The following is a 24708-nucleotide window of genomic DNA, read 5'->3' as shown; positions in this document are numbered from 1 at the left end:
CATTTCAATACTAGTCCAGTGTTTATAGGAAGGGTGTATCTGTCCCATTTGAATCCCAGTCCAGTGTTTATAGGAAGGATGTATCTGTCCCATTTCAATCCCAGTCCAGTGTTTATAGGAAGGGTGTATCTGCCCCATTTTATTCCCAGTCCAGTGTTAATCGGAAGGGTGTATCTGTCCCATTTCAATACCAGTCCAATGTTTACAGGAAGGGTGTATCTGTCCCATTTCAATCCCAGTCCAGTGTTTATATGAAGGAGGTATCTGTCCCATTTCAATACCAGTCCAGTGTTTATAGGAAGGGTGTATCAGCCCCATTTCAATCCCAGTCCAGTGTTTACAGGAAGGATGTATCTGTCCCATTTCAATCCCAGTCCAGTGTTTATAGGAAGGGTGTATCTGTCCCATTTCAATACCAGTCCAGTGTTTATAGGAAGGATGTATCTGTCCCATTTCAATACCAGTCCAGTGTTTACAGTAAGGATGTATCTGTCCCATTTCAATCCCAGTCCAGTGTTTATAGGAACGGTGTATCTGTCCCATTTAAATCCCAGTCCAGTTTTTTTCGGGAGGGTGTATCTGTCCCATTTCAATCCCAGTCCAGTGTTTATAGGAAGGGTGTATCTGTCCCATTTAAATCCCAGTCCAGTGTTTAAAGGAAGGGTGTATCTGTCCCATTTCAATCCCAGTCCAGTGTTTAAAGGAAGGGTGTATCTGTCCCATTTCAATCCCAGTCCAGTGTTTCTTGGAAGGGTGTATCTGTGCCATTTCAATCCCAGTCCAGTGTTTCTTGGAAGGATATATCTGTCCCATTTCAATACCAGTCCAGTGTTCATAGGAAGGATGTATCAGCCCAATTTCAATCCCAGTCCAATGTTTATAGGAAGGGTGTATCTGTCCCATTTCAATTCCAGTCCAGTGTTTCCAGGAATGGTGTATCTGTCCCATTTCAATCCCAGTCCAGTGTTTATAGGAAGGATGTATCTGTCCCATTTCAGTACCAGTCCAGTGTTTATAGGAAAGGTGTATCTGTCCCATTTCAATCCCAGTCCAGTGTTCATAGGAAGGATGTATCAGCCCAATTTCAATCCCAGTCCAGTGTTTATAGGAAGGGTCTATCTGTCCCATTTCAATTCCAGTCCAGTGTTTCCAGGAAGGGTGTATCTGTCCCATTTCAATCCCAGTCTAGTGTTTATAGGAAGGATGCCTCTGTCCCATTTCAGTACCAGTCCAGTATCTACAGGAAGGGTGTATCTGTCCCATTTCAATCCCAGTTCGGTGATTATAGGAAGGGAATATCTGTCCCATTTAAATCCCAGTCCAGTGTTTACAGGAAGGGTGTATCTGACCTAATTCAATACTAGTCCAGTGTTTATAGGAAGGATGTATCTGTCCCATTTCAATCCCAGTCCAGTGTTTACAGGAAGAGTGTATCTGTCCCATTTCAATCCCAGTCCAGTGTTTATAGGAAGGGTGTATCTGTCCCATTTCAATCCCAGTCCAGTGATTATCGGAAGGGTGTACCTGTCCCATTTCAATCCCAGTCCAGTGTTTATAGGAAGGGTGTACCTGTCCCATTTCAATCCCAGTCCAGTGTTTATGGGAAGGGTGTATCTGTCCCATTTCAATCCCAGTCCAGTGTTTATAGGAAGGATGTATCTGTCCCATTTCAATCCCAGTCCAGTTTTTATAGGAAGAGTTCATCTGTCCCATTTCAATCCCTGTCCAGCGTTTATAAGAAGGGTGTATCTGCACCATTTCAATCCCAGTCCAGTTTTAACCAGTAAGGTGTATCTGTCCCATTTCAATCCCTGTCCAGTGTTTATAAGAAGCATGTATCTGTCCTATTTCAATCCCAGTCCCCTGTTTCTAGGAAAGTTTTATCTCCCCCATTTCAATCCCAGTCCAGTGTTTATATGAAGGAGGTATCTGTCCCATTTCAATACCAGTCCAGTGTTTATAGGAAGGGTGTATCAGCCCCATTTCAATCCCAGTCCAGTGTTTACAGGAAGGATGTATCTGTCCCGTTTCAATCCCAGTCCAGTGTTTATAGGAAGGGTGTATCAGTCCCATTTCAATACCAGTCCAGTGTTTATAGGAAGGATGTATCTGTCCCATTTCAATACCAGTCCAGTGTTTACAGGAAGGATGTATCTGTCCCATTTCAATCCCAGTCCAGTGTTTATAGGATGGGTGTATCTGTCCCATTTAAATCCCAGTCCAGTGTTTTTCGGGAGGGTGTATCTGTCCCATTTCAATCCCAGTCCAGTGTTTATAGGAAGGGTGTATCTGTCCCATTTAAATCCCAGTCCAGTGTTTTTCGGGAGGGTGTATCTGTCCCATTTCAATCCCAGTCCAGTGTTTAAAGGAAGGGTGTATCTGTCCCATTTCAATCCCAGTCCAGTGTTTAAAGGAAGGGTGTATCTGTCCCATTTCAATCCCAGTCCAGTGTTTCTTGGAAGGGTGTATCTGTGCCATTTCAATCCCAGTCCAGTGTTTCTTGGAAGGATATATCTGTCCCATTTCAATTCCAGTCCAGTGTTCATAGGAAGGATGTATCAGCCCAATTTCAATCCCAGTCCAGTGTTTATAGGAAGGGTGTATCTGTCCCATTTCAATTCCAGTCCAGTGTTTCCAGGAATGGTGTATCTGTCCCATTTCAATCCCAGTCCAGTGTTTATAGGAAGGATGTATCTGTCCCATTTCAGTACCAGTCCAGTGTTTATAGGAAAGGTGTATCTGTCCCATTTCAATCCCAGTCCAGTGTTCATAGGAAGGATGTATCAGCCCAATTTCAATCCCAGTCCAGTGTTTATAGGAAGGGTGTATCTGTCCCATTTCAATTCCAGTCCAGTGTTTCCAGGAAGGGTGTATCTGTCCCATTTCAATCCCAGTCCAGTGTTTATAGGAAGGATGCCTCTGTCCCATTTCAGTACCAGTCCAGTATCTACAGGAAGGGTGTATCTGTCCCATTTCAATCCCAGTTCGGTGATTATAGGAAGGGAATATCTGTCCCATTTAAATCCCAGTCCAGTGTTTACAGGAAGGGTGTATCTGACCTAATTCAATACTAGTCCAGTGTTTACAGGAAGGATGTATCTGTCCCATTTCAATCCCAGTCCAGTGTTTAAAGGAAGAGTGTATCTGTCCCATTTCAATCCCAGTCCAGTGTTTATAGGAAGGGTGTATCTGTCCCATTTCAATCCCAGTCCAGTGTTTATAGGAAGGGTGTATCTGTCCCATTTCAATCCCAGTCCAGTATCTACAGGAAGGGTGTATCTGTCCCATTTCAATCCCAGTTCGGTGATTATAGGAAGGGAATATCTGTCCCATTTAAATCCCAGTCCAGTGTTTACAGGAAGGGTGTATCTGACCTAATTCAATACTAGTCCAGTGTTTACAGGAAGGATGTATCTGTCCCATTTCAATACCAGTCCAGTGTTTACAGGAAAGGTGTATCTGTCCCATTTCAATCCCAGTCCAGTGTTTATATGAAGGAGGTATCTGTCCCATTTCAATACCAGTCCAGTGTTTATAGGAAGGGTGTATCAGCCCCATTTCAATCCCAGTCCAGTGTTTACAGGAAGGAAGTATCTGTCCCATTTCAATCCCAGTCCAGTGTTTATAGGAAGGATGTATCTGTCCCATTTCAGTACCAGTCCAGTGTTTATAGGAAAGGTGTATCTGTCCCATTTCAATCCCAGTCCAGTGTTCATAGGAAGGATGTATCAGCCCAATTTCAATCCCAGTCCAGTGTTTATAGGAAGGGTCTATCTGTCCCATTTCAATTCCAGTCCAGTGTTTCCAGGAAGGGTGTATCTGTCCCATTTCAATCCCAGTCTAGTGTTTATAGGAAGGATGCCTCTGTCCCATTTCAGTACCAGTCCAGTATCTACAGGAAGGGTGTATCTGTCCCATTTCAATCCCAGTTCGGTGATTATAGGAAGGGAATATCTGTCCCATTTAAATCCCAGTCCAGTGTTTACAGGAAGGGTGTATCTGACCTAATTCAATACTAGTCCAGTGTTTATAGGAAGGATGTATCTGTCCCATTTCAATCCCAGTCCAGTGTTTACAGGAAGAGTGTATCTGTCCCATTTCAATCCCAGTCCAGTGTTTATAGGAAGGGTGTATCTGTCCCATTTCAATCCCAGTCCAGTGATTATCGGAAGGGTGTACCTGTCCCATTTCAATCCCAGTCCAGTGTTTATAGGAAGGGTGTACCTGTCCCATTTCAATCCCAGTCCAGTGTTTATAGGAAGGGTGTATCTGTCCCATTTCAATCCCAGTCCAGTGTTTATAGGAAGGATGTATCTGTCCCATTTCAATCCCAGTCCAGTTTTTATAGGAAGAGTTCATCTGTCCCATTTCAATCCCTGTCCAGCGTTTATAAGAAGGGTGTATCTGCACCATTTCAATCCCAGTCCAGTTTTAACCAGTAAGGTGTATCTGTCCCATTTCAATCCCTGTCCAGTGTTTATAAGAAGCATGTATCTGTCCTATTTCAATCCCAGTCCCCTGTTTCTAGGAAAGTTTTATCTCCCCCATTTCAATCCCTGTCCAGTGTTTTCAGGAAGGCTGTATCTGCCCCATTTTAATCCCAGTCCAGTGTTTACAGGAAGGCTGTATCTGCCCCATTTTAATCCCAGTCCAGTGTTTATAGGAAGGGTGTATCTGTCCCATTTCAATCCCAGTCCAGTGATTATCGGAAGGGTGTACCAGTCCCATTTCAATCCCAGTCCAGTGTTTATAGGAAGGGTGTACCTGTCCCATTTCAATCCCAGTCCAGTGTTTATAGGAACGGTGTACCTGTCCCATTTCAATCCCAGTCCAGTGTTTATAGGAAGGGTGTATCTGTCCCATTTCAATCCCAGTCCAGTGATTATCGGAAGGGTGTACCTGTCCCATTTCAATCCCAGTCCAGTGTTTATAGGAAGGGTGTACCTGTCCCATTTCAATCCCAGTCCAGTGTTTATAGGAAGGGTGTATCTGTCCCATTTCAATCCCAGTCCAGTGTTTATAGGAAGGATGTATCTGTCCCATTTCAATCCCAGTCCAGTTTTTATAGGAAGAGTTCATCTGTCCCATTTCAATCCCTGTCCAGCGTTTATAAGAAGGGTGTATCTGCACCATTTCAATCACAGTCCAGTTTTAACCAGTAAGGTGTATCTGTCCCATTTCAATCCCTGTCCAGTGTTTATAAGAAGCATGTATCTGTCCTATTTCAATCCCAGTCCCCTGTTTCTAGGAAAGTTTTATCTCCCCCATTTCAATCCCTGTCCAGTGTTTTCAGGAAGGCTGTATCTGCCCCATTTTAATCCCAGTCCAGTGTTTACAGGAAGGCTGTATCTGCCCCATTTTAATCCCAGTCCAGTGTTTATAGGAAGGGTGTATCTGTCCCATTGCAAACTCAGTCCAGTATTTATAGCATGGTTGCATCTGTCCCATTTCAATCCCTGTCCAGTGTTTATAGGAAGGATGTATCTGTCCCATTTCAGTACCAGTCCAGTGTTTATAGGAAAGGTGTATCTGTCCCATTTCAATCCCAGTCCAGTGTTCATAGGAAGGATGTATCAGCCCAATTTCAATCCCAGTCCAGTGTTTATAGGAAGGGTGTATCTGTCCCATTTCAATTCCAGTCCAGTGTTTCCAGGAAGGGTGTATCTGTCCCATTTCAATCCCAGTCCAGTGTTTATAGGAAGGATGCCTCTGTCCCATTTCAGTACCAGTCCAGTATCTACAGGAAGGGTGTATCTCCCCCATTTCAATCCCAGTCCAGTGTTTATCTGAAGGAGGTATCTGTCCCATTTCAATACCAGTCCAGTGTTTATAGGAAGGGTGTATCAGCCCCATTTCAATCCCAGTCCAGTGTTTACAGGAAGGATGTATCTGTCCCATTTCAATCCCAGTCCAGTGTTTATAGGAAGGGTGTATCTGTCCCATTTCAATACCAGTCCAGTGTTTATAGGAAGGATGTATCTGTCCCATTTCAATACCAGTCCAGTGTTTACAGGAAGGATGTATCTGTCCCATTTCAATCCCAGTCCAGTGTTTATAGGAAGGGTGTATCTGTCCCATTTAAATCCCAGTCCAGTGTTTTTCGGGAGGGTGTATCTGTCCCATTTCAATCCCAGTCCAGTGTTTATAGGAAGGGTGTATCTGTCCCATTTAAATCCCAGTCCAGTGTTTTTCGGGAGGGTGTATCTGTCCCATTTCAATCCCAGTCCAGTGTTTAAAGGAAGGGTGTATCTGTCCCATTTCAATTCCAGTCCAGTGTTTCCAGGAAGGGTGTATCTGTCCCATTTCAATCCCAGTCCAGTGTTTATAGGAAGGATGCCTCTGTCCCATTTCAGTACCAGTCCAGTATCTACAGGAAGGGTGTATCTGTCCCATTTCAATCCCAGTCCAGTGTTTATAGGAAGGATGTATCTGTCCCATTTCAGTACCAGTCCAGTGTTTATAGGAAAGGTGTATCTGTCCCATTTCAATCCCAGTCCAGTGTTTATAGGAAGGATGTATCTGTCCCATTTCAGTACCAGTCCAGTATCTACAGGAAGGGTGTATCTGTCCCATTTCAATCCCAGTTCGGTGATTGTAGGAAGGGAATATCTGTCCCATTTAAATCCCAGTCCAGTGTTTACAGGAAGGGTGTATCTGACCTAATTCAATACTAGTCCAGTGTTTATAGGAAGGATGTATCTGTCCCATTTCAATCCCAGTCCAGTGTTTACAGGAAGAGTGTATCTGTCCCATTTCAATCCCAGTCCAGTGTTTATAGGAAGGGTGTATCTGTCCCATTTCAATCCCAGTCCAGTGATTATCGGAAGGGTGTACCTGTCCCATTTCAATCCCAGTCCAGTGTTTATAGGAAGGGTGTACCTGTCCCATTTCAATCCCAGTCCAGTGTTTATGGGAAGGGTGTATCTGTCCCATTTCAATCCCAGTCCAGTGTTTATAGGAAGGATGTATCTGTCCCATTTCAATCCCAGTCCAGTTTTTATAGGAAGAGTTCATCTGTCCCATTTCAATCCCTGTCCAGCGTTTATAAGAAGGGTGTATCTGCACCATTTCAATCCCAGTCCAGTTTTAACCAGTAAGGTGTATCTGTCCCATTTCAATCCCTGTCCAGTGTTTATAAGAAGCATGTATCTGTCCTATTTCAATCCCAGTCCCCTGTTTCTAGGAAAGTTTTATCTCCCCCATTTCAATCCCAGTCCAGTGTTTATCTGAAGGAGGTATCTGTCCCATTTCAATACCAGTCCAGTGTTTGTAGGAAGGGTGTATCAGCCCCATTTCAATCCCAGTCCAGTGTTTACAGGAAGGATGTATCTGTCCCATTTCAATCCCAGTCCAGTGTTTATAGGAAGGGTGTATCTGTCCCATTTCAATACCAGTCCAGTGTTTATAGGAAGGATGTATCTGTCCCATTTCAATACCAGTCCAGTGTTTACAGGAAGGATGTATCTGTCCCATTTCAATCCCAGTCCAGTGTTTATAGGAAGGGTGTATCTGTCCCATTTAAATCCCAGTCCAGTGTTTTTCGGGAGGGTGTATCTGTCCCATTTCAATCCCAGTCCAGTGTTTATAGGAAGGGTGTATCTGTCCCATTTAAATCCCAGTCCAGTGTTTTTCGGGAGGGTGTATCTGTCCCATTTCAATCCCAGTCCAGTGTTTAAAGGAAGGGTGTATCTGTCCCATTTCAATCCCAGTCCAGTGTTTAAAGGAAGGGTGTATCTGTCCCATTTCAATCCCAGTCCAGTGTTTCTTGGAAGGGTGTATCTGTGCCATTTCAATCCCAGTCCAGTGTTTCTTGGAAGGATATATCTGTCCCATTTCAATACCAGTCCAGTGTTCATAGGAAGGATGTATCAGCCCAATTTCAATCCCAGTCCAGTGTTTATAGGAAGGGTGTATCTGTCCCATTTCAATTCCAGTCCAGTGTTTCCAGGAATGGTGTATCTGTCCCATTTCAATCCCAGTCCAGTGTTTATAGGAAGGATGTATCTGTCCCATTTCAGTACCAGTCCAGTGTTTATAGGAAAGGTGTATCTGTCCCATTTCAATCCCAGTCCAGTGTTCATAGGAAGGATGGATCAGCCCAATTTCAATCCCAGTCCAGTGTTTATAGGAAGGGTGTATCTGTCCCATTTCAATTCCAGTCCAGTGTTTCCAGGAAGGGTGTATCTGTCCCATTTCAATCCCAGTCCAGTGTTTATAGGAAGGATGCCTCTGTCCCATTTCAGTACCAGTCCAGTATCTACAGGAAGGGTGTATCTGTCCCATTTCAATCCCAGTCCAGTGTTTATAGGAAGGATGTATCTGTCCCATTTCAGTACCAGTCCAGTGTTTATAGGAAAGGTGTATCTGTCCCATTTCAATCCCAGTCCAGTGTTCATAGGAAGGATGTATCAGCCCAATTTCAATCCCAGTCCAGTGTTTATTTCAAGGGTGTATCTGTCCCATTTCAATTCCAGTCCAGTGTTTCCAGGAAGGGTGTATCTGTCCCATTTCAATCCCAGTCTAGTGTTTATAGGAAGGATGCCTCTGTCCCATTTCAGTACCAGTCCAGTATCTACAGGAAGGGTGTATCTGTCCCATTTCAATCCCAGTTCGGTGATTATAGGAAGGGAATATCTGTCCCATTTAAATCCCAGTCCAGTGTTTACAGGAAGGGTGTATCTGACCTAATTCAATACTAGTCCAGTGTTTATAGGAAGGATGTATCTGTCCCATTTCAATCCCAGTCCAGTGTTTACAGGAAGAGTGTATCTGTCCCATTTCAATCCCTGTCCAGTGTTTATAGGAAGGGTGTATCTGTCCCATTTCAATCCCAGTCCAGTGATTATCGGAAGGGTGTACCTGTCCCATTTCAATCCCAGTCCAGTGTTTATAGGAAGGATGTATCTGTCCCATTTCAATCCCAGTCCAGTTTTTATAGGAAGAGTTCATCTGTCCCATTTCAATCCCTGTCCAGCGTTTATAAGAAGGGTGTATCTGCACCATTTCAATCCCAGTCCAGTTTTAACCAGTAAGGTGTATCTGTCCCATTTCAATCCCTGTCCAGTGTTTATAAGAAGCATGTATCTGTCCTATTTCAATCCCAGTCCCCTGTTTCTAGGAAAGTTTTATCTCCCCCATTTCAATCCCTGTCCAGTGTTTTCAGGAAGGCTGTATCTGCCCCATTTTAATCCCAGTCCAGTGTTTACAGGAAGGCTGTATCTGCCCCATTTTAATCCCAGTCCAGTGTTTATAGGAAGGGTGTATCTGTCCCATTGCAAACTCAGTCCAGTATTTATAGCATGGTTGCATCTGTCCCATTTCAATCCCTGTCCAGTGTTTATAGGAAGGATGTATCTGTCCCATTTCAATCCCTGTCCAGCGTTCATAGGAAGCGTGTATCTGTCCCATTTCAATCCCAGTCCAGTGTTTATAGGAAGGGTGTATCTGTCCCACTTCAATCCCAGTCCAGTGTTTATAGGAAGGATGTAGCTGTCCCATTTCAATCCCAGTCCAGTGTTTATAGGAAGGATGTAGCTGTCCCATTTCAATCCCAGTCCAGTGTTTATGGGAAGGGTGTATCTGTCCCATTTCAATCCCAGTCCAGTGTTTATAGGAAGGATGTAGCTGTCCCATTTCAATCCCAGTCCAGTGTTTATAGGAAGGATGTAGCTGTCCCATTGCAATACCAGTCCAGTGTTTCTCGGAAGGCTGTATCAGCCCCATTTCAATCGCAGTCCAGTGTTAGGAGGAAGGGTGTATCTGTCCCATTGCAATACCAGTCCAGTGTTTATAGGAAGGATGTATCTGTCCCATTTCAATACCAGTCCAGTGTTTATAGGAAGGGTGTATCTGTCCCATTTCAATCCCAGTCCAGTGTTTATAGGAAGGATGTAGCTGTCCCATTTCAATCCCAGTCCAGTGTTTATAGGAAGGGTGTATCTGTCCCACTTCAATCCCAGTCCAGTGTTTATAGGAAGGATGTAGCTGTCCCATTTCAATCCCAGTCCAGTGTTTATAGGAAGGATGTAGCTGTCCCATTTCAATCCCAGTCCAGTGTTTATGGGAAGGGTGTATCTGTCCCATTTCAATCCCAGTCCAGTGTTTATAGGAAGGATGTAGCTGTCCCATTTCAATCCCAGTCCAGTGTTTATAGGAAGGGTGTATCTGTCCCACTTCAATCCCAGTCCAGTGTTTATAGGAAGGATGTAGCTGTCCCATTGCAATACCAGTCCAGTGTTTCTCGGAAGGCTGTATCAGCCCCATTTCAATCGCAGTCCAGTGTTAGGAGGAAGGGTGTATCTGTCCCATTGCAATACCAGTCCAGTGTTTATAGGAAGGGTGTATCTGTTCCATTTCAATCCCAGTCCAGTGTTTATAGGAAGGATGTAGCTGTCCCATTTCAATCCCAGTCCAGTGTTTATAGGAAGGGTGTATCTGTCCCATTTCAATCCCAGTCCAGTGTTTATAGGAAGGATGTATCTGTCCCATTTCAATCCCAGTCCAGTGTTTATAGGAAGGATGTATCTGTCCCATTTCAATACCAGTCCAGTGTTTATAGGAAGGGTGTATCTGTCCCATTTCAATCCCAGTCCAGTGTTTATAAGAATGCTCTCTCTGTCCCATTGCAAACTCAGTCCAGTGTTTTTGGAAGGATATATCTGTCCCATTTCAATACCAGTCCAGAGTTTAGAGGAAGGATGTATCTGTCCCATTTCAATACCAGTCCATTGTTTATAGGAAGGATGTATCTGTCCCATTTCAATACCAGTCCAGTGTTTATAGGAAGGATGTATCTGTCCCATTTCAATCCCAGTCCAGTGTTTATAGGAAGGATGTATCTGTCCCATTTCAATACCAGTCCAGAGCTTAGAGGAAGCGTGTATCTATCCCATTTCAATCCCAGTCCAGTGTTTATAAGAATGCTCTCTCTGTCCCATTGCAAACTCAGTCCAGTGTTTTCGGTAGGATATATCTGTCCCATTGTAATCCCAGTCCAGTATTTACAGGAAGGGTGTATCTGCCCCATTGCAATCCCCGTCAATTATATATAGGAAGGGCGTATCTGCCCCATTGCAATCCCAGTCAATTATATATAGGAAGGCTGTATCTCCCCCATTTCAATCCCTGTCCAGTGTTTATAGGAACGGTGTATCTGTCCCATTTCAATCCCAGTCCACTGTTTATAGGAAGGCTGTATCTCCCCCATTTCAACCGCACTCCAGTATCTATAGGAAAGGTGTATCAGCCCCATTTTAATCCAGTCCAGTGTTTATAGGAAGGCTATATCTGTCCAATTTCAATCCCAGTCCAGTGTTTACAGGAAGGGTATATCTGTCCCATTGCAAACTCAGTCCAGTGTTTATAGGAAGGGTGTAACTGTCCCATTTTAATCCCAGTCCAGTGTCTAACGGTAGGGTGTATCTGTCCCATTTCAATCCCAGTCCAGTGTTTATCGGAAGGGTTTATCTGTCCCATTGCAAACTCAGTCCAGTGTTTATAGGATGGGTGTATCTGTCCCATTTAAATCCCAGTCCCATGTTGACAGGAAGGGTGTATCTGCCGCTTTGCAATCCCAGTCCAGTGTTTATAGGAAGGGTGTATCTCCCCCATTTCAATACCTGTCCAGTGTCTATAGGCAGGATGTATCTGTCCCATTGCAATCCCAGTCCAGTGTTTATAGGATGGACGTATCTGTCCCAATTCAATCCCGGTCCAGTATTTATTGGAAGTATTTATCTGTCCCATTTCAATACCAGTCCAGTGTTTATAGGAAGGATGTATCTGCCCATTTCAATACAAGTCCAGTGTTTATGGGAAAGGTGTATCTGTCCCATTTTATTCCCAGTCCAGTGTTTATAGGAAGGGTGTATCTGTCCCATTTCAATCCCAGTCCAGTGTTTATCGGAATGGTGTATCTGTTCCATTTCAATCCCAATCCAGAGTTTAGAGGAAGCGTGTATCTGTCCCATTTCAATCCCAGTCCAGTGTTTATAAGAATGCTCTATCTGTCCCATTGCAAACTCAGTCCAGTGTTTTCGGAAGGATATAACTCCCCCATTTCAATCCCTGTCCAGTGTTTACAGGAAGGCTGTATCTGCCCCATTTTAATCCCAGTCCAGTATTTATAGGAAGGGTGTATCTGCCCCATTGCAATCCCAGTCAATTATATATAGGAAGGGCGTATCTGCCCCATTTCAATCCCAGTCCAGTGTTTATAAGAATGCTCTCTCTGTCCCATTGCAAACTCAGTCCAGTGTTTTTGGAAGGATATATCTGTCCCATTTCAATACCAGTCCAGAGTTTAGAGGAAGGATGTATCTGTCCCATTTCAATACCAGTCCAGTGTTTATAGGAAGGATGTATCTGTCCCATTTCAATACCAGTCCAGTGTTTATAGGAAGGATGTATCTGTCCCATTTCAATCCCAGTCCAGTGTTTATAGGAAGGATGTATCTGTCCCATTTCAATACCAGTCCAGAGTTTAGAGGAAGCGTGTATCTATCCCATTTCAATCCCAGTCCAGTGTTTATAAGAATGCTCTCTCTGTCCCATTGCAAACTCAGTCCAGTGTTTTCGGTAGGATATATCTGTCCCATTGTAATCCCAGTCCAGTATTTACAGGAAGGGTGTATCTGCCCCATTGCAATCCCCGTCAATTATATATAGGAAGGGCGTATCTGCCCCATTGCAATCCCAGTCAATTATATATAGGAAGGCTGTATCTGCCCCATTTCAATCCCAGTCCAGTGTTTATAGGAATGGTGTATCTCCCCCATTTCAATCCCTGTCCAGTGTTTATAGGAACGGTGTATCTGTCCCATTTCAATCCCAGTCCACTGTTTATAGGAAGGCTGTATCTCCCCCATTTCAACCGCACTCCAGTATCTATAGGAAAGGTGTATCAGCCCCATTTTAATCCAGTCCAGTGTTTATAGGAAGGCTATATCTGTCCAATTTCAATCCCAGTCCAGTGTTTACAGGAAGGGTATATCTGTCCCATTGCAAACTCAGTCCAGTGTTTATAGGAAGGGTGTAACTGTCCCATTTTAATCCCAGTCCAGTGTCTAATGGTAGGGTGTATCTGTCCCATTTCAATCCCAGTCCAGTGTTTATCGGAAGGGTTTATCTGTCCCATTGCAAACTCAGTCCAGTGTTTATAGGATGGGTGTATCTGTCCCATTTAAATCCCAGTCCCATGTTGACAGGAAGGGTGTATCTGCCCCATTTCAATACCAGTCCAGTGTCTATAGGCAGGATGTATCTGTCCCATTGCAATCCCAGTCCAGTATTTATAGGATGGACGTATCTGTCCCAATTCAATCCCGGTCCAGTATTTATTGGAAGGATTTATTTGTCCCATTTCAATACCAGTCCAGTGTTTATAGGAAGGATGTATCTGCCCATTTCAATACAAGTCCAGTGTTTATGGGAAAGGTGTATCTGTCCCATTTTATTCCCAGTCCAGTGTTTATAGGAAGGGTGTATCTGTCCCATTTCAATCCCAGTCCAGTGTTTATCGGAATGGTGTATCTGTTCCATTTCAATCCCAATCCAGAGTTTAGAGGAAGCGTGTATCTGTCCCATTTCAATCCCAGTCCAGTGTTTATAAGAATGCTCTATCTGTCCCATTGCAAACTCAGTCCAGTGTTTTCGGAAGGATATAACTCCCCCATTTCAATCCCTGTCCAGTGTTTACAGGAAGGCTGTATCTGCCCCATTTCAATCCCAGTCCAGTGTTTATAGGAAGGGTGTATCTGTCCCATTTCAATCCCAGTCCAGTGTTTATAAAAAGGCTGTATCTCCCCCATTTCAATCCCAGTCCAGTATTTATAGGAAGGGTGTATCTGCCCCATTGCAATCCCAGTCAATTATATATAGGTAGGGCGTATCTGCCCCATTGCAATCCCAGTCAATTATATATAGGAAGGCTGTATCTGCCCCATTTCAATCCCAGTCCAGTGTTTATAGGAAGGGTGTATCTGTCCCATTTGAATCCCTGTCCAGTGTTTATAGGAAGGCTGTATCTCCCCCATTTCAATCCCAGTCCAGTGTCTATAGGAAGGGTGTATCTGTCCCATTGCAATCCCAGTCCAGTATTTATAGCAAGGGTGTATCTGCCCCATTGCAATCCCAGTCAATTATATATAGGAAGGGTGTATCTGTCCCATTTCAATCCCAGTCCGGTGTATTAGGAAGGTTGTATCTGTCCCATTTAAATCCCAGTCCAGTGTTGATAGGAAGGGTATATCTGTCCCATTTAAATCGAAGTCCAGTGTTTATTGGAAGGGTGTATCTGCCGCATTGCAATCACAGTCCAGTGTTAATAGGAAGGGTGTATCTGCACCATTTCAATCCCAGTCCAGTGTTTATAGGAAGGGTGTATCTGCACCATTTCAATCCCAGTCCAGTGTTTATAGGAAGGGTATATCTGTCCCATTTAAATCCCAGTCCAGTGTTGATAGGAAGGTTGTATCTGCCGCATTGCAATCACAGTCCAGTGTTTATAGAAAGGGTGTATCTGTCCCATTTCAATCATAGTCCAGTGTTTCTAGGAAGGGTGTATCTGCCGCAATTCAATCCCAGTCCAGCGTTTATAGGAAGGTTGTATCTGTCTGATTTCAATCCCAGTCCTGTGTTTATAGGAAGGGTGTATCTGCCCCATTTCAATCCCAGTGCAGTATTTCTAGGAAGGGTATATCTGTCCCATTTCAATCCCTGTCCAGTCTTAATAGGAAGGGTGTATCTGTCCCAGTTCATTCCCAGTCCAGTGTTTATAGGAAGTGTGTATCTGTCCCATTGCAATACCAGTCCTGTGTTTATAGGAAGTGTGTATCTGTCCCAGTTCAATCCCAGTGCAGTATTTATAGGAAGTGTGTATCTGTCCCATTTCAATCCCAGTCCAGTGTTTTTCGGAAGGGTGTATGTGTCCCATTGCAATATCAGTCCTATGTTTATAGGAAGGGTGTATCTGTCCCATTTCAATCCCAGTCCAGTGTTTATAGGAAGGATATATCTGTCCCATTTCATTTCCTCCTATTTAGAATGAATGGAACTTTGCTGCAATATTTTATTCTTACCCTCCTTTTATTGTCTCGTTTTCTTTATTTCCACTGATGGAAAAGTCTGGAATTGATGTGGCTGCAGCCACCAACAACCTCCTCACAATGTTCAAAACCATGGAAATGGAGGAAAAAGTGAAATTTTATGACTCTTGTCTGAGAACTGCAAGTAGGGGGAGGCAGTGGCACAGTGGGAATATTATTGGCCGAGTAATGCCGAGCCCAGATTAATGCTCTGGGGACATGGGTTCGATCTCACCACGGCTGAAGGTGAAATTTGAATTCAGTTACTCTGGCACTTCAAAAAATTCTAGCGTAATCACGACTGTGAAACTAGTGCTGATTGTTATTTTTTTTAAACTATCTGGTTCACTATTGTCCTTTAAGGAAATAAATCTGCTGTTCTTACCTGGTCTGGCCTGCATGTGGCTTGGACAGCACAGTGGTTTGCATGGCAGCCTCACAGCTCCAGCGACCCGGGTTCGGTTCTGGGTACTGCCTGTGTGGCATTTGTAAGTTTTCCCTGTGACCGTGTGGGTTTCTGCTGGGTGCTTCAGTTTCTTCCCGCAACCAAAGACTTGCAGGTTGGCCATTGTAAATTGCCCCTAGTGTAGGTAGTTGGTCGGAGAATTGTGGGGATGTGGTAGGATGAGTATAAATGAGTGGTTGATGGTCAGCACAGACTCTGTGGGCCGAAGGGCCTGTTTCAGTGCTGTATGACTCTATGCATCAGGCAGTACCTGTCACTCTCTCACTTTACCAGCCATGGAACTGATCTCTGGGGGAAAGAATCACTCCACCCATGGTCATTGTTACCATGGGTTACTCTGCTTGGTGTCTCTGCACCTCCATTATAACTGAATTTATCATTTTCTATCAAATGCCGTCTGCAATAAATGTTCTGCTTGTAGTTGTGAAATTATCACCCAGAGCAGCCAGTACAAATCTTTCCCTATTGTATTGTAATGTTACCAATATTCATTTCTGCTTCGTCACAAAGGTGAAAGTTGCTTGTGCTCGAAGTTTAAACACGGATTTTGTCCAGTATTGTCTGATAGAAATTGTGGTCTTGTCACTCTAGCTGTGACTATGGTCATTCTGGACACGTTCAATAACCAGGGACATGAGCCAGTCATAAAGAGCAGAAACACTCACATTCTGCTTTTCCACTTGGATTTTGTATATTTGCTAATGCAAACATGAAACCAGTGTCATCATGTCATTTGATGCTGCTCAGCACAGTGACAATTCTTTCATAGATTTAAATACCCTCACTCTGGATCTATAGATTTATCCACCATCATGTCATTTATATGTATTAAAATAGCAAGGGCCCCAAGTCCAATCCAGTGGGATCCACACTGGTGATACTGTTAAATTGCTATTTAAGTTGATCTCTGTTCCTCTCTTTCAGCCAGTTTCCAGCTCTTGCAACACATTAACCTCAGTCATTGTTGTTACCAGGTACAGTAAAAGACAGCAGTGGATGTCCATGCAAACAGAGTGGGGATGGGTAGGAAACAGGGCAACGAGGCCGGTTAATAACAGGAACATTCAGAGAGTAGAGAGGGCTGGCAGGGTGTAAAAATGAAAAAGATGGATTTAGAATCAGCATGGTGAAAGAGGGAGGTCAGAGATAAACAACACAGGAGGTGGGATCAATATACTGTCAGCATTGTAATAAACGGCAAAACTAGGAGAGGTGTGCGATTGTGTAACCTCATGTATACCAGAAAATTCTCCATCTGTTGATTTGATGGGTGACAGATACAGACTGTTCACGTGCATTATTACAATAGGTGATGATTGTTGCTAAGCTCCCCTGGTTCAACACATGCTCCTGAATCAGCTCCTCTCACTGTGTGCTGTAAGGCAGAGATTGTACATACGAACATGTGAATTAGGAGCTTAGCCCCTCGAGCCTGCTCTGCCATTCAACAAGATCATGGCTGATCTGATTGTAACCTCAAATCAACATTCCACCTTCCCCTGATATCCTTTCACCCCCTTGCTTATCAAGAATCTATCGACCTCTGCCTTAAAAATATTTAAAGACTTTGCTTCCACTGCCTTTTGAGGAAGAGTTTCAAAGACTCACAACCCTCTGAGAGACAAAATTTCTCCTCTGTCTTAAATGGGTGACCACTTATTTTTAAACAGTGACCCCTCGTTCTAGATTCTCCCACATGGGGAAACATCCTTTCCACATTCACCCTGTCAAGACCCCTCAGGATATTATATGTTTAAACAAGTCGCCTCTTACTCTTCTAAACTCCAGCAGATCCAACCCTCTCCTGTCCAATCTTTCCTCATAACACAACCCGCCCATTCCAGGTAGTAGACCAGCAAACCTTCTCTGAACTGCTTCCAATGCATTTACATCCTTTCTTAAATAAGAACAAAACTGTTCTGTAGCCAGACCAGGTGAATGAAATCTCTTTCTGCCCTCAACACATGAGTGTGATGGAATACCAGGATCCCAGGTTTGGTGTGGAGACTGTGGACGCTGTGTATCCAGAAGATCGAGACAGTGCATTGGTCCTTGATGTACGTTGTGGAACAGGACTAGTGGCTGAAGGGGTAAGAGATGATGAACCCGTAATCAAATACTATGGAGATATTGAGAAGTTTCTGGAATGCAGATGTTATTGAACAGTGTTGCGGGTTGCGGTATATTGTGGGTATAAGTGGAGGAAGAGAAACCGAGAAGGGGGTGAAGACACTGACAACTTCCCCACAAGCATGTTTGGGTGGCACAGTGGTGCAGTGGTTAGCACTGCAGCCTCACAGCTCCAGCGACCCGGGTTCGATTCTGGATACTGCCTGTGCGGAGTTTGCAAGTTCTCGCTGTGACTGTGTGGGTTTTTGCCGGGTGCTCTGGTTTCCTCCCACAGCCAAAGACTTGCAGGTTGATAGGTAAATTGGCCATTGTAAATTGCCCCTAGTATAGGTAGGTGGTAGGGAATGTGGGATTACTGCAGGGTTAGTATAAATGGGTGGTTGTTGGTCGGCACAGACTCGAAGGGCCAGTTTCAATGCTGTATCTCTAAATAAAAATATCCTGACAAAGATCACTGTATTTTCCAGGAAGAATATATTCTTTTATCTCTCTAAAAGCTTCCAGTGGCAACTCCATTGGAATAAGACAGGCTGAGATGGGCTTTCCAAAATTCCCAGGACAATGAAACATTTGTGTCTCTTAAACTTGAATAAAATTCAAAGCAAACCTACAGATGTTTGAATCTGAATGAAATGGCTGGCTCCTCCCTCAGTTACTGGTCGCTGACATAACAAGGAAGATGACTGTAGATGTCTGTCTTCATTGAAAACTCAGTTGTAATCTCTGGATCACTTCTAGTTCACTGCTGTCTCATGTAGATGTTGGATTCTACAGCAGAACACGTGCCTTCTGGTTTGCTGGAAAACAAGTTGCTGGATTTGCTTTGCGTCTCTCTCTCTCTGGAGACTCTCTCTTGGCTGTTTTTTTAAGGTAAAGCTGTGTTACTTCACACCTCCTGGTCGGAGACATTCTGGTCTCTTCCCCTTGGTGATCACACAATGGCCCAGGATGTGGCTACTTCACATTTCCTTTGTTTCAGAAGAAGACATTCAATTCTGGAATGTTTTAGGATGGGTGTAAGATGGGCTCAATTGAAACCTCTTAGCTTTGAAGATTTGTCCTTTGTCCTTGTCAGGCAGCTTGAATATACAAAGGCCAAGCCTTTTTCTTTTTTGACCTTTTAGGAGTATTGGTCACTTTTTAAAAGAAAGGTTCATTAAAAAACACAAAGTCAGTTTTTATGATGCTTCAGACTTTGTTCATGATTGTTGTCTAATTGCATGTCTCGTGTGCATGACAATGTCGTCTGGGACTGGAGTATGGAGGACATACTGGCTTTTATGAACCAAGTGGGTTTTTATGACAATCAGTAGCTTCCAAGTTCATTTTTTCTGGTGCCGACCTGTAAATTACCAGATGTGATGTATCCAATTTCCTAACATGCCATGGTGGGATATGAACTTACAATTTCTGGCAGCTTATCCAGTACCATAGTCACTAGCGTACACACTGCACACAGGGTAATCAAGCACAGCTAGTCACAGACACAATGAAATCTCCTTTGCAGTGGGTTCTGCAGCTATCGGGATATGAAACAAGCTCAGCCATTTTCTGTTAGTGAGACTGGTTTTTGGACCCCATGAGTCCCGTGGCAGGAGGGGAGAAACCAAACACATATCACGTGAGAGAGTGAAATGCTTCATTTTTGTCACTAATCTGTTTCCAGTTAGTTGCAATTGGTGCAAGTGCCCAAATCCTGACCAAGAGATGCTGGGACTCCAAATTATGTGGCACAATTAACCTTTCATGTGGAGCTTGATCAAATCCCCAGGAGACAAGTTTAATAGACAATTAGAGTCTTGTTGGATAACCCCTGATGTGAAGAAATCTGCTTTCTTTAGTTGCAGAAAGTGGGATTTAAAAAATTCCATGGAATCGACGGCAGTGAAAGAATGGTGAATATAGTGAAATCCAAAGGCCTGTATCAGAGTCTCACACAATGGATGGGAACTGCAGATAATTCACTGCCGATAAAATCAGGTAATCAACTGATTCGACCTCATCGAATTAACCCCCAGAGATCCCAGGGAACAGGCCCCACTATTCTGTTGCTAATCCTTCTGAAATTTGGCTCCATTGAAGAGGTCATGACCAAATATTTCCGAGACCTTTAGAGCTCCTCCACTGGTAGAGTAGCAGGATCTTCAATCTGACTGATTGGGTTTAAAGGGAACTTGACTTATTATGAAAGATGTCCTCTCAGTTTGTTATATGAGATCAGGTAATGGTTTGTCTGCACAGAGTCTAACAAGCCTCTTTGTTTTTGATTAAATTGTTCTCGGTACCTATGATTTAGTGACTGTTGTTGGTGGACTGGCTCAACAGTATCTGCCATGGGACAACCTTCCAGAACTGCTGAGAGTCACCAAATCAGGTGAGCAGAAAAGTCCATTCCCGTCCGACCACTCGGCCCATCATTGTGACATCCACAGGAAGTGCCACCTAAACAAGAAGGTTGTCACAAGGCAACAGCACTGGGGGGAAGGGGTAATTTTATGGGGGAATGACAGCAGCCGGCCATGCAAGTGACAGACAATGTACCAGAATTGCCTCAACTACCTACAAGTGTTCGAACGGCAGTGTCAGCAAAGACTTCAGCTCTCCAGGGAGGCCGTCACTGACCTATGTGCCATATTGTAGGATGATCGGTGAACAACCAAAGCTCATGGCCCTGAAGATCACTGTGGCACACAACTATTACACATCGGGCTCTTTCCAGGGATCCACTGGGGACGTGTGTGGAGTCTCCCAGGCAGCTGCCCACTGCTGCATCAAGGGCAGAGAATATATGCAATACAGAATCGACCGTGCCAGTCAGGCGGAGAGGGCCATTGGCATCATAGCCATTACTGGATTCCCCAGGTGCAAGGTCATCAATTGCATGCAGCCGCCTTCATCAACAGGAAGGGCTTCCATTGCATCACCGTCTAACTGGTCTGCGACAGTCAAAAGCATTTCCTGCAGGTGTGTGGCCTCTTGCCAGGCAGCAGCCATGACACCTACATACTTCAGCAGTCCCAGGTCACACTGCTTTTCAGGCTGCTTGCTCACTTTTTGGGATGGATTCTCAGGGAAAAGGCTAGCCATTGAAGACATAGCTACTCACACCTGTGAGAAACCCTTGCACTGCATCAGAGGAGAGGTATAACACCTGCCATGGGTCCATCCGAGAGACCCTGCAGGATGCTCCAGTGAGGGTCTCAAGTAATGTGGTGGTCTGCTATACTCTGCACAATCTAGAACTGCAGAGGGGGAAGGCCTTGCATAAAGAGGAAATGATTGATCACTAGTCCTCATCCAACGAGGAGGAAGTGGACAGGCAGCATTGGATGATGATCCCCTTGCACCAGAGGCCATGCACATTGAGAGACTCACACAGGAGGTTCGGGAAAATCTCATATATACCCAGTTCCTGCCATCATGATGCCCGCTCCAAGTGAACTCATTAAAGACTCACATCAATGTATTCTGCCTGTCACCTCCTTCCTATTGCACTTCAGCAGCTGGTGCCCAGGCTCACCAGGCACACTGACAGAGTTGAGAAGCTGTACCAAACGTGGCCAGGCCCTACACTAGGAGCCCATTGAGACTGCGAGGGTGAAGGTGCCATCTGTCAAGGCAGCAAAGAAACCATGAGATATTTTCAGCGATGAAATTGACCTCCATTTATTTAAACTTTTGCATCACACAATAGCAAGAGCAAGGTCTATACACCTGTGAAACCCAAGTGTGTCTATGTGCATTCAAATACCTTTGCATGACTCAGCAAAGCACTGAAAGAGAGTTCAGGATAGACCCACCCACTACTAACTCTCCAGAAAGAAAATGACCTCAACAGGAACAAAGACCCTAGGCAGTCCTGGCAATGGGCAAACTGAAGAAAAATTTCCCCGAAGAACCAGACGATAACTGGGATGCCAAAAAAGGGAAATTAAAGCAGCACAGGCACACAGAAAAGACAATTTTAATAAGTTTTAAGGTTTATGAATGAATGGAAATGAATAACATAATTGCATGGTTTTCTATCTGATATATATTTCTCTCATCCCTTGAAATGAAATATGCCTTCTTTTCAAATCGCGTTTCATTCCCCTGGGTGTGGAGGTGTCATGCAGGCCCCCACCTGCCAAGAATGAGGCATATTAATTTCACCACATGAACATTGATTTTAAACTGTTACTGGAGTAAAGAAGGAATTGTTTTTTTAAACAATAAACACTAGACCCTTAACTAGAAAGACATTTACATACTAGCAGACAGTGTTGGAACAAAGGAGCTATCCCCTACTCCCAATACACAAAGCAGACATGGTCAGACCAGTTTAGTCACATGACTAACTGGCTGTTGCAGAGTTTTGAACTGAGTGTTTTAAATTGGAGAAACAGTGTTTGAAGACAGAAGGCAGTTTTGCTCCTGGACTGAGAACATCTCGCTCCTGTCTACTCCCATCTGCTTCCAAATCCATTGAAGACACGTGAACCCGAAGAGAGAAAAGTCTCCTACAGTGAACCAGGTTTGAGAAGAATACTGGGCCCCAATGAAAAGCAAGATCAACCTACAAAAGGACTCTACACTAAGCTCGAAGAACCATAACATACTCTTCAGATATTGCCTCAAATCTTTCCACAGACTCAAAATAAGGGGAAGGCCATTTAAGACTGAGATGAGGAGGAATTTCTTTACTCAGAGAGTGGTGAATCTGTGGAATTTTCTACCCCAGAGGGCTGTGGAAGCTCAGTCATTGAGCATGTTCAAGACAGAAATCGATAGCTATCTGGATACAAATGACATCAAGGGATATGGGGATAGCGGGGAAAGTGGCGTTGAGGTAGATGATCAGCCATGATCTAACTGAATGGCGGAGCAGGCTCGATGGGCTGAATGGCCTACTCCTGCTCCTATGTTCCTATGTTTGGTGGGTGATCCTCTGGCTGCTAACCTCATCTGTGATCTCCGTCGAAGCTTGCTTGGTCAGACAGGAGGGTCTGTTCCTGCTGTTCCTTGGGAAGAGGACCGCCTGCATTTTCCTTACAGCCTGGAGGAAGATTCGCAGGGAGGCACCACTAAACCCGTGGGACAAGCCAGTGTCTTTCCCCGGACATGGTCCCTGTTATTTCCCGGTCAGCTCCGGGCCTTCGAGGCCTTGGTCTGGGTAACAAGAGCACAGGGTCGCCAGAGGGAGTTGAGTCACAGGCGGTCAGCAGCACACCAGCACAAGGATAGAAAAGCAATGCAGCAGAAAACTCACTAAGTGAAGCAGCAGTACAAGCAGGGCTGGGGCACTTTAAATATGGTGCCAGCATCGACATTCCTGTCAGTTGACGGCACAATTGGCATCTTGTTACACTCCCCCGTCCTCCAATACGATGTGCCTCACTCCTCATGAAATCAAATTGGCCAGTTGCCCTGTGATTGTGGTTGGACGGCTGTATGCGTCATGTGTGCTGATGGCACCTGCTTCCAGTGCTGCCACAAGGACCCGTGATGGCCTGACTAAGGTCAGCCCAGGTTGTGCAGTATAACTCTGTTGTTGGGAAATGGCTGCCTTACCAATACATGTTTCACATGGAGTTGTCTGGCTGGTTCACATGTCTTTTGCAGGTGGCTTTAACGGTTTAACAATGAGAGCTGAGGAGAGTGATCACAGAAGTAAACTGCTTACTTTAATTCAAGAGTTGGTGAACAAAGGGCTGTGGGAGAAGGTTGTGGAGCGATATGTGGAGAAGTGGCAGAAGGAGATGCTGGAGACAAAGGTTTCAGAAGAATACGTTGATGGGGTTGTGGCCATCTATAGGAAGATATAATGATGCTGTCACCAGTCCCTGGATATTCTGGGAGGTTTACATTTGAAAATTGTGTTGAATAAATTTAATGTGAGAAATAAATGAGCCGGAATTCACCTGGTGCAAATAAACCAGAGAGTGATCTTCCCTTTCCTTGTCTCTTTGCTCTTCATTTGTCTGAAATGTGTTGCTGACATTACATTATGTGTAAATTGAAAGGGATGTGCTCACATAACAGGTGGCAGAAATTATAACAACCTTTATAAAGACCAGTGGCCTCGAAATCTGTTTGTCACTAAACGGGTGGTTAAGTGTCCAATATGTGGTGTATGTGTGCACATTTCACAATGGTGGACCACCTCCTACCACATTGCTATAGGTATCAAAAAGGCATCCAGGTCCCACACATGAAACAGGTATTAGGCTCTTTGTTCATGGAAATAGGGGGACTAAAGACAACTTAAGGCCGGCTGTGGAAAATTGAGCTGCCCTGTATGCAACAGTATTGCTGAGGGGCTGTGGCCAGGACAATGTGAGGTGAATGAGTCCTAACCAGTGGCTGCTGCCAGCCGGCACCATAGATAATTTAAATCATTATACTTAGCTGAATGTGGAGCTGGGAGGATCAGGGATGCTCCGCACCTGTCCACTGCACTACAGCAGAATGTTTCCAGTCACCACTCCCCTGCCCTTCCATCTTCCATCACCACTCTCCCTCATGATCATTTCCCCTAGGGCTTACCTACACCGGCAATGCTGCAATCCAGGATTGAAATTCTCCTAGCTCGCGAGCATCCTGGGAATGCCCAAATGTCTGCAGCTCACTCTCCTTGAGCAAACCCATTCTGACCCACGGATTGTTCCCTGTGCACTGCTCTAGACCAGAGGTGACTACTGTATGTGTATAGGTTGCTAATGGAGTCTGTGTGCAAGATTGAGTTGCACAGCAAGCAGATCTCTGCTCATTCCTGCTGTGTTAGGCACTCCAGGGGACTGTCCTTAGAGCACAGCAGTACCATATGCTTGGCAGAAGGTTCTGCAAGGTGGGGTTGGTGTCTTGGGTGCTCTGCGAAAGGGTTACGGACTCATGTGGGATTGCCGGCTGAGCAGGGTCTCATGTGGTCTGCAAGGTGGCAGGGGGATTTTTGTGTGGCTGTATCAGCTGACCAAACTGTTGAATGAAATATTTGGCTGCACATACTGCTGGATGAGAGGGTCAGATATCAGCAAGGGTGGGCACTGAGGG

General features: G+C 44.5%; 1 protein-coding gene across 1 annotated transcript in view; it reads left to right on the top strand.

The window, feature by feature from the left end:
- Positions 1-23483, top strand: part of LOC137384013 (methyltransferase-like protein 27) — a 58109-nt gene extending 34626 nt beyond the window's left edge. Inside the window, exons 2-6 of the mRNA XM_068057580.1 lie at positions 16474-16523; positions 17475-17639; positions 19521-19657; positions 19959-20053; positions 23281-23483. Coding sequence (XP_067913681.1) covers positions 16474-16523; positions 17475-17639; positions 19521-19657; positions 19959-20053; positions 23281-23483 — 650 coding nt within the window. The remainder of the gene's footprint in view (positions 1-16473; positions 16524-17474; positions 17640-19520; positions 19658-19958; positions 20054-23280) is intronic.
- Positions 23484-24708: the final 1225 nt, after the last annotated feature.

The sequence above is a fragment of the Heterodontus francisci genome, chromosome 25 (assembly GCF_036365525.1).
Source record: "Heterodontus francisci isolate sHetFra1 chromosome 25, sHetFra1.hap1, whole genome shotgun sequence".
Taxonomy (NCBI): Eukaryota; Metazoa; Chordata; class Chondrichthyes; order Heterodontiformes; family Heterodontidae; genus Heterodontus; species Heterodontus francisci.
The sequence above is the reverse complement of the archived record's forward strand: the minus strand, read 5'-3'. Positions and strand labels throughout refer to the sequence as shown.